This window comes from Fulmarus glacialis, unplaced genomic scaffold, assembly GCF_000690835.1.
Source record: "Fulmarus glacialis isolate BGI_N327 unplaced genomic scaffold, ASM69083v1 scaffold1562, whole genome shotgun sequence".
Lineage (NCBI taxonomy): Eukaryota > Metazoa > Chordata > Aves > Procellariiformes > Procellariidae > Fulmarus > Fulmarus glacialis.
The window spans coordinates 2363-12325 of NW_009199536.1; the positions used below are offsets into that span (position 1 = coordinate 2363).

The 9963-nt window shown below is 40.3% G+C and overlaps 1 protein-coding gene across 3 annotated transcripts; it reads left to right on the forward strand.

Moving 5' to 3' along the window:
• The first annotated feature begins 202 nt into the window (after nucleotides 1-202).
• On the forward strand, nucleotides 203-9417 carry LOC104070385 (chromosome unknown open reading frame, human C11orf54). 3 transcript variants are annotated; one of them, XM_009573272.1, is made up of 8 exons: nucleotides 203-342; nucleotides 2400-2498; nucleotides 3444-3517; nucleotides 4308-4409; nucleotides 5397-5573; nucleotides 6329-6478; nucleotides 7057-7173; nucleotides 9244-9417. In XM_009573272.1, exons 1-8 carry the CDS (start codon nucleotides 285-287, stop codon nucleotides 9415-9417), a joined length of 951 nt encoding a protein of 316 aa, XP_009571567.1. In that variant the 5' UTR covers nucleotides 203-284. The 3 variants fall into 3 exon arrangements, with proteins under 3 accessions (XP_009571567.1, XP_009571568.1, XP_009571569.1); XM_009573273.1 differs by lacking the exon at nucleotides 6329-6478; XM_009573274.1 differs by lacking the exon at nucleotides 5397-5573 and having other exon boundaries at nucleotides 285-342.
• The last annotated feature ends 546 nt before the right edge of the window (nucleotides 9418-9963 follow it).

A 9963-nucleotide genomic window follows, 5' to 3' on the forward strand; every position in this document is an offset into this window, starting at 1 on the left:
CTGTAAGCTTGAGGACTAGAATATGTAATGCTCTGAACCAGCTATCTTCTTCCAAAGCGCATAAGAAAATTAACATTAATATTGAAGCTGTTAGTCTTTCCTTTGATGGCAGAACTACAATTCTACTGTTGTCTGTATATTCTTGAGTGAAACTGAAATATAAGTAACATATTGAAAACAGCCCGGTTTAATTGTTAAACTATTATCCTTGTTGACAGATCAGTCGCTCCTACAGCGTGGTATATTGTAATTTCTTACCTGAAGAAATCAGCACCAATTAGGAAATGGCCAAAGTCGAAAGGTTTGCTTTTCATGTTCCAAGTCTGGAGGAGCTTGCTGGGGGTAAGTCATGCAGCATGTAACTTTTTACAAACTTATAATGTACTCTTCAAACTTACCTTAAAGCTCTTATCAAAACCTTTCTACAGCTAGTACATGCAGAATGTTCCTTCTCTTAGCACACAGGGATGTAAAGAAAAGCACTATTTTTTCTATATGCTGTTATTTCCTTAAAGCAAACGACTCCTCCCCCAAACCCCAATGACATTTAAGCACACAAACAGGCTCTCAAACCCTTTAAAACTGTCTGCTGTATTTGCAGATTTGCACATGGGTTGTGAAAGTTTGATAATTACAGACCAAACTTATTTACACGTACAGGATCATCTGTCCTCCTCAACCCTCCAGCATTTCTTTCTTTTTCAGGACTGCTCAAAACACAGCTGATGCAGTATAGCATGGCAGGTCCTCTTGCTTGAACCTAGTTGGCTCCTCTTTTGGTGATTGCCTTAGAACCAGGCTGCAGGAAGCATTTAGTTTGTTTCTTTCCAAAGCCTTCACAAAATGTGCTCAGAATAACAGAACGGTTGAGGTTGGAAGGCACCTGGAGGTGATTTGGTCTAACCCACCTGCTCATGAGCTTCTTTCCTTGCCCTAGTAGAAAGGCATTATTCCTTCTGGCAGTCTGTCTCCTGCAGCAGATGTACTAAAGGATTTTTTTTCTTTCAGGGAGGTCCTCAAGTTAAGTCTGCCACTCTCCCAAATCTGTGTCAGTTTGATTTTTCCATGCTTTGAGAAAGTGTGGTCCCAGCAATACCCCGGGTGGTTCTCAGTGCTTTTCTCACCTAGCAGCTGTCAGGCTGGGGCAATAGGCCAGAGCTGCTATAGACCTGTGGGCTCTGCAGAGAAGAGCATATACTTGCAGTAGAACAGCTTAAAACAGTAGCAGAAAAAATGAGTCATGAAGCAGATTTTTCCTTTTCCCACCCCCATCTGTCCTGAGGACCTCCTGTAAGCTGTGAATTTTGTTGCTGTTCAGCTCTAGAGTATAATTTGAGGAGTGCCTTTTATTGTCCTTCTCCACTTACCAGAAGGCACTGAGATGTATTTAGAAACCTGCCAAGTACCTTCTACGGACCCTTGTGGTCAACAGCTTGGTAAATCTGCTCCCGAGAAGTAGATACAGCTGAAATCCTGATTAGAGGAAACAAAGGCTCAGGAAAGTCTTCTGAGTAAATAAGGAACTGCCCCTGATTTGAGATCACAGACAGGTTTTTCTGCTCCTTAGTTTGAGACATCTGTCAAAGCAGACCCCCAGGCATGGAAGAACTTGGACCTTTTAACATGGTATTTGAAACAGTGTATGTGAAGGCAATCCCACACTCAATTAAGGTTTGGAAGCTGTTTCCAAACAGTGCCCTTGTCTAAGTCAGAGTCCTCCCTGTTGTTTGAGTGACTTTGCAGGTTCTGAGCCTAAAAACATTGATATGAAGCAAAACCAAAGGTTTAGATTTGGGGCTGTTCATTATCATCAGCACCATTCATTATCTGTCTTGTACTGATAGTGGCATTTGCCAGAAAATCTCCACATGAATGTAAACATGACAGGCAATATCCTGTGACAGCAGAAGTTTCCAGACAGCAGAGACAGTTTGAAATTATAATCAAGCTCTTGCAAACAGTCTAGTTAATATATTTAAAGAACTGATTGTCACTTTAGCTAAAACTTACTTCCTCCTTTGCTCTTGCATGATACTTGACCGTGATCATAATTGTCTGCTCTTGTGAAGCAAAACCACTGCTGAATGTGGTTTAAGTTTACCCATGTTACTTCACATTGTATTTCAATTAAAAGGTTTTTAAAATTCTTAAAATTAATTAATGTGGTAGCTAACAATTATCTGCACAAGATTTTGCTCTTCTTTGAAGCTCTGACACAGAAAACAAGTGCCTACAGACAGTAACATTTAAATTAATGGAGTTACTTAGGGTAAGCATAAGTCCTTTAATGTATCTTGCTGAAATAAAGCCTAAACAAATATTTTTATTGTTGTTAGTAACTTGTCAAACTCTTGATAATTTTTCATTGTCAATAACTTTGCCATTATTCTTTATTATAGTTTTGCAGAAAGGGCTTAAAGAAAACTTTGCTGATGCTCAAGTCTCTGTTGTAGACTGTCCTGATCTGACTCAGGAACCCTTCAACTTTCCTGCTAAAGGTAACCTAGCATTCCTGATTTCCACTAAGACTTCTCCAGTTCTTTCTACCTGATTCTACTTCGTTTTAACCTTCTAAAGATGTTGGGAGAGCTTAAACTGTTTTTCAGCTAAAGAATATGCATGAAAGCAAAGCCAGATTTTATTCCTGGATTTGCTTCCTAGTAGATGTATGAACAAGGACAAGTCATTACCAAGTACTTGTCATAATTTTTGTTCTTAACCTATGGTTGCAATACTCACTTATTTCATAAGCTTTATTTAGTCTACTGAAAGGTTTTGAAATTAAGTTATCTTCCAGATGGAGAAATTTTTTAGATCCATGCCAGTCACTATCTGAACCTAAGGAGTTGCACTTCTATTCATTTTTAAATTCCTGCCATTCATGTATTTCGGTGAAGTGAAACTGTCTTATTCTGAGTGGGATTCATCATCTTTGACATTAGCTGTCTGGAAGACAGACATGTCATCTGTGCTACTCATCTGAGTTTCCTCTGTCATCAATGTAGTGAAAGAAACACTTCCAGAAGGTGATTCATCCCGTCTTAAAATACATGTCCAAATAAATGGGATGAATTGTCCTGAGACTTGGGCATCCAGCTTTGCTGAAATTTTGCAAGTGGAGTCTCAGTGGGGGTATCCACTGTGTGGTGAGGGCATCTTACTGGAGAACTGGCAAGTGGCAGTTGTTGCCCACGGTAATATTTTTTTGTGCTTAGAGAATGTTAATTTTACAACAGGTTGCCTAGCATTAAATCCTACTGTGAATCATTTTAGGCCTTACTGTCCTTGGACTTTGTAATAGTGCAACACTTTACCTAAGCATGCTAGGGAAATCATGTTTTCAAAGGGTTTTAGAAGTTTGAGGAACCAGTTCTTTGGTGCATGCTCATTTAACATTATTAGGAAAAAATATTTTACCAAGCTAACCAGCTGTATTCTTCCAGGAATCTGCGGAAAGCCTAGAATAGCAGATGTGGGAGGTGTTCCTTACCTCATACCTGTTGTACAGAAAGAAAAAGTGAGTTTTTCCTGTAGCTGTGGGATTCAATAAATTTGTCAAAAGAAAAGTAATATCTTGTTGAAATATAAACAAAACTAAGGACTAACGGATACTATAAGATTCCATTTGTGAAAGGGACTTACTTTTCAGTGTTTTATGAGATTGATTCTGACGTGTGTTAAACATAGACTATGTCAGGAAATCTTACACATTGTAGCAAAAATAGCATATCATGGTTGATGGTTCATCTTCTCCTGCCCTCAAATACAAGATAGTTTTGGAAACGTACCATCTGTGACAGGAGCCATGGAAGGAACTACTAAACAAGGGGCTTGTCTGCATGTTTATATATGGCTTGCTGTATGCCTGTGATTTCAAGTCACAGCCACACTGCTTTGTAAAAGCTGGCTGTACTTGCATTTTCAGGCCAACATTGGATTCACGTTACTGTCCTTTTCCAAGAATGCACGCCTCCTTTCTGACACCTCACCCCATCTGTCTCTATATGATATTCCCTTCCATTTTTTATTTTACACAAGTATAAATTTCAATAAGAACAATAATTCAGTTTTGGGGTAAAATGGCAGGGAAACATACAGGCAGACTTTACCTTCCAGAAAACAAATGGACATGTACCAAATTTGTTACTACCAAATGTTACGCTATTCAGAATCTGTGTTCAACCTAATTATCCAAAATACTAATGAGGGCGTTGTCAATTAAATGCATCCAGCGGTTACAGTGAACAGAATGACAATTCCAAACCAGAGCACAACACCAAAATCAAAGGATTGTTTCTCTTTTGCAGGTTTATGATCTAAATACAGTTGCAAAAGACATAGAACTGCCTGGAGCTTTCATTCTTGGAGCTGGAGCTGCTTCATCTAAGATTCTTGGAGTAAATGCTGAGGTCAGTGAATAAGTGTAATGGTTCTGAATGAATTCATGGAATACATGAATTCATAATAGTAGAGCAGGGCTGGGAATTTCCCATTTACAACAAAATATTTAATAAACACCACTCATGCCAAAAGCACATAAAACACATTAGAAAGAATTCAGAAGAGGGCCATCCAATGAGGTGCATACTATTGAGATAATAAAGATTAACTTTTAACTTGTAATTTTCCAGGAAGCATGTGATTGCTTTGAAGCATGCAAGAAACATGATTTTTTGAAACTGATTGACAAAGACCTGACCAGAGGTTTTAATGACAAGATTTAGAAATGCTTGTCAAAGTTACTGGTAAATGCCTTTAAAATACTTCCTGTCTTTTGCCCTCTTGGATGGCTTTGTTTTACCATTGTAAATTTTAAAGATGCTACACACAAAATGATCACCCGCAGGAGAGGCGGGAGATGAAAACTACTGCCTGTGGAGGCTTTTGTTAGTCAAAGTCTTTTCAAGCATAAACCTCTGGTCTTGCCATCTTCTTTTGATGCATTTATTGGCAGATAAGATAGTCCATCTCAGCATTAAATTTGGGCCACCATAAGAGTGGTCGTTACTGTACACTGAGAAAGTATTTCATAGAATTCCAGTAATTGCATGTAGGCCTCAGATCTCAATGGTTAGACTCTTTTTTTCTTCTTTTTTTTTTCTTTTCTTTTTTTTTTTTTTTTAACACTAGCATTCATGTTCACATAACATTAAATTTAAATGTCCAGAAAAATTAAAACTGTTTTCTGGAGTTTTCAATTACATTACAATATTAGTGCATTTTTCTTAGCAGTACAGACCTCACCCTGAAAGACAGAGCTGTGTGACGAAGGGGATTATTTCTTGGGATCATGGTCCAAAGCTTAAATTGCATTTATGTGAGTTCTCTTCATTTGACTGACTCTTACGTGTTCTTATTGACTCACTTGACTCGTTCTTACATGTTCTTTTTCTCAGCTTATCCCTATTGTTCAAACTAAGAGTGAAAAAAAGCCTGCTGTAAATGGGAGCTACATTGCTCAGATAAATCCTGCAGATAAAGGGTGCCTGCTTGAGAAGTACAGCAGTAAATATACTGACTGTGAGTTTGGGCTGTTGGCCAACCTTTATGCCAGTGAGGGCCAACCTGGTAAGGTACGTACTTGGATCAAAGGTGACTTTGCTTGTAGAGCTTTGTGGCTGAAGGGAAACTCATGTTTCAATGTTCTCCTATCAGTTTTCTGTGATAATAGTAAAGTAGTAATTCCATGAAAGAAATATCCAAACATAAGGAACTGATGGCAGTGAACAAGGGGAAGAATTGGTGGAGACAGAGAGGCATTTGAATTTTTGAGGTATTTTTGAAGTATTAGTTTACTAAAACTTTTCCATTATAAATCATCCATCCAAATCCAGTCCAAATCAGCAGTGATTTAAGGTAATGGTTGTACAATGTACTTGTGTAAATAAGGTCTGGGCACTTGTCTAGTTTTTTGTAGAAGTGCTTCCCCCACCACAGCTAGCACAAAGAGGTGTTGGCAGAGCAGTCAAAAACCTGACTACTGCATGGAAACTGAGCAGTCTTCTCTATTTCCAAAAGTTTCTTTATAACAGAGTGGAAGCCAGCTGGTGGACAGAAAGGGGTTGCTTATATCATTGTCTCATGTATGAGTAAATGACTTGCTGCCCAGCACCCTTCACAGGCAAAGGTAGCATTGAACAGAAAGTGAGGAAAGAGAGTTGGTCAGGTACTGGAAGGATGAAAGTGGAGCAAGCACTTGCAGGGAAACTCACATGTTCAAAAAGTAATTTTGGGTTATAAGCTTGGGAGAATTTCAGAGCAGCTTCCACAGACCTTTGCAGACTGTTGGAGTGGGAGACAGCAGTGACAAATTAACTTTATTCTCCAGGTTATTGAAGTGAAAGCCAATGGAAGAACTGGGGAACTTAACTTTGTGTCTTGTCTGAGACAAATTTTAGAGAAACACTATGGAGAAAAGCCAGTTGGGATGGGTGGTACATTTATCATTCAGAAGGGGAAAGCAAAGATTCACATTATGGTAAGTTGTTCCCCGTTCATGTAACTTCCTTCATCCTTCTGAAAACAGAAGCATAAATCAGGGTATAACATCTTAGTGCCTTGACTTTGTTTTGTATTTTTAAATGTTTGCATAAACTGTTAAGATAAGCAGTGTATTAAAGTAAGGAGCTGGCATTACAAAACTGACATTACAAAACTAGTAATGCTGTATTACTTAGCCTTAATACCGTCATCTTTTCTTTTGAAATCCGTGGGAAGCTAAAGAACTGTAGAAATATTGTAAAATTAATTGAAATGAAGTACACGAACTGAGATGATACTTAAAGAAGCAATAGACTTTTTAAAAATAACTGAGCTTCTAAAATTTACCAGGAGGAGAATCCTCACTTCAGTAGTTCTCCCACTACCTGTGCAATGAAAGAAGCAATATTCTGGTCACTTCTATTTCTGGCAGAAACACAGTAATGGGCACTATGGGCTTCTTTTAGGCCAGAAGGAATGTGAACAGAATAATGGGGAGGGGAAATGTTGCTAGAGAAAGAGTATCTTGATACAAGTGTCTTCCTTTCACTTATAAAGTTTTTACTTTTGCTGTAGCCTCCAGAATTTTCTGCCTGTCCTCTGAATACCGATGAGGATGTGAATAACTGGCTCAAATTCTTTGAAATGAAGGCTCCACTGATTTGTCAGCCAGTAATAGTTTCCAGAGATCCAGTGAGTCTCTTTCTCATTTCTAAGTGTAAACTGAGACTTGTAATGAGTTTTGTCTTGGATGTGATTTTCCTTTTAAGAACAGGAGTGTGTATGTATTGTGTTAAACTCTTCCAGAGGTGGTGTAATGAAATAGAAGCTTCTCATTTCTGCCACTGGTTTGAATTGAGGCTACGTCAATCTGTTCTGAAACCTAGTGGCTGTTCATAATGGATTGAACTCAATGGTTCAGTTACAATTGCAAGTGTGCAAGTGTTTGCGTCCGAAACCCAACAGCATAGTTTGCATTCACTGCTGGCCACGCCGGGAGAAATGTCAAGAGCATGGAAGCTTGTTCAGCTGTGTGTTCCTGTAGTTCACTTTCGTAAGAACTGTCTCTGCTAATGCTCTGTCGAAATATGTGAAGCATGTATATCATAATTGCCAATGCAAATTAAAGTCTGCAAAGCCTCATGCTAGAAAGTTATCTAGCATCTGTCACAAGCACTAAATTCAACAGCAAACAATTCAGGATAAAAAACAATCTGGTTTCAAAAGCCATTAAGATATTCATCATTAGGAAGACTATTTATTTAAAAGTAACCAGGAAACCATAGATGAAAATGACTATTTTATAAATAACAATGCAGTCATAAGTAATAGAAAAAACATTTTTTCCAGAGTTAAATGAGCCTATGCTGTAGGCTTGGATATGTTCAAGGGTGTGACTTTATTCTGTCATTAGGTGGCAGCCTTTGGCCTAAGGCTAAATTGTGTGCATCTTCCCAGAATCAACTGATGAGTACTTTGAAAATAGCCATCAACAGCTGCTCCATTCAGAACCAATGCAACTTATGTAGTGGATGCAGCTGGGTTACTCCCATCTGTATCCACTGCAAGCTCAACAGCACTCGGCTAAGCCTATGGTTCTGGAAATGTCTGAGTGTTGTTACAGAGACAGCAGTAGAGCATTACTCATCAGTATCCTCCTGCAGCCCAGAAAACCAATCATATCCTGGGCTGCATCAAAAGAAGGGTGGCCAGCAGGTCAGGGGAGGTGATTCTCCCCCTCATGAGACCACACCTGGAATGCTGCATCCAGCTCTGGGGCACAGAGAAAGACATGGACCTGTTGGAGCGGGTCCAGAGGAGGGCCATGAAAATGGTCAGAGGTCTGGAACACCTCTCCTATGAAGAAAGCCTGAGAGAGCTGGGGTTGTTCAGCCTGGAGAAGAGAAGGCTCTGGGGAGACCTTATTGCAGCCTTTCAATACTTAAAGCTTATAAGAAAGAAGGGGAGAGACTTTTTATCAGGGCCTGTAGTGACATGAGAAAGGGCAACAGTTTTAAACTGAAAGAGAGCAGATTTAGACTGGATATAAAAAGAAATTTTTTACGATGAGGGTGGTGAGACAGTGGAAGGAGAAGTGCCCAGAGAAGCTGTGGGTCCCCCATCATTGGAGGTGTTCAAGGTCAGGTTGGACAGGGCTTTGAGCAACCTGATCTAGCTGAAGATGTCCCTGCCCACGGCAGGGGGGTTGGACTAGATCATCTTTAAAGGTCCCTTCCAACCCAAACCATTCCATGATTCTATGATACATAAAACTGATGGGTGTGATCTCACGGTTTACTATGCTAGTTGTTATTTTATTTACTATTCTTCCCATTTTCATCTAAGCTGGCTCTCAGAACTGGAGTAGAGATTGTCCCTTTATCGCATGGGTCTGTGGCATTCAGTGCAAAGGGGCTCTGATTTCCGGTAGGGGTTCCTTCGTGTGACTGCTTTATTTAATCCCAATGCAAAGAAAGAAAGAAGGAAAAAAAAAAAAAAAAAGAAATCTCTGGGAGATTGACGCCAAAAGTTGGGGGCTGTCAGGGTTTCTAAATTCTTTTCTCTTTGATGTCCTATGGTAAAGCCTTGTACAGTCCTCTTCTTTTGTCTTATTAGTTTCACAAGCATCTTGGAAGTTTTCACCGCTTAATGGTTGGAGCTGGCTCTGAGATGCGTGGAAATACGCAGTACAAAGGAGAGACTATCCCAGGTCTTTTAACCATAGTTAAAACCGCATGCTCATGGGCCTTTCTCTGGTGACAGGGCTTTGATCTGCGCGTGGAGCACACCCACTGTTTCAGCCACCACGGGGAAGGAGGGCACTACCACCAGGACACCAGCCCCGACAGCGTGCAGTATCGGGGGTACCTCCTGCCTGCCGAGCTGCTCTTCCGCATCGACAGGCCCCAGGAGACGCACCTCGTCGGGAGGGACTAAACAGGGACCCTCTGGTGAAGGCGTAGCAATTTAATCTTTCTAAAACACAAACGCTGATTTTTATAACGCTTTTAATTATGCACATTTATCAGAGTCAAGAATAAATACGGGAGCAGTGAACTGCCGACTTGTTAATTATGTTAAAGCGAGGAATTCAGGATGTATGTGTAATTGAAATTGTTATGACTGAATTCAAATGGTAATTTCATTGCAATATTATTAATTGTGTACTTTTTTTGCTATTTGGTTGAGCTTCCTGCGTGGTTGTAGCTGGTGATGGGGAACCAGAAGTGAATTTGTGTTTAGAACGGGGAATTAAACCAACTTCTGGTCAAAAATAACGCTGTAAAAGAAAATTGCAGCAGCTCAGAGCTGCGTGGCCCCCTCTGAGGAGTAAACCCGGCTGGGGTTTGCCTGCGACGTGAGGGAGAAGGGAAGCGGCCGTGTATTTTAACCGGCCGTGGACACGACTCACGGCAGCAAAGCCCGGTACCCCCGCGGGGCCGGCGTCGGTCGCGACCCTCACCTCAGTCCCAACCGTCCTCT

Coding starts and splice junctions, on each gene's coding strand:
- LOC104070385 (XM_009573272.1), top strand. CDS start 285: ATGGCCAAAGTCGAAAGGTTTGCTTTTCATGTTCCAAGTCTGGAGGAG. Junction 343..2,399: donor TCTGGAGGAGCTTGCTGGGG/GTAAGTCATGCA, acceptor TCTTTATTATAG/TTTTGCAGAAAGGGCTTAAA. Junction 6,479..7,056: donor AAGCAAAGATTCACATTATG/GTAAGTTGTTCC, acceptor CTTTTGCTGTAG/CCTCCAGAATTTTCTGCCTG.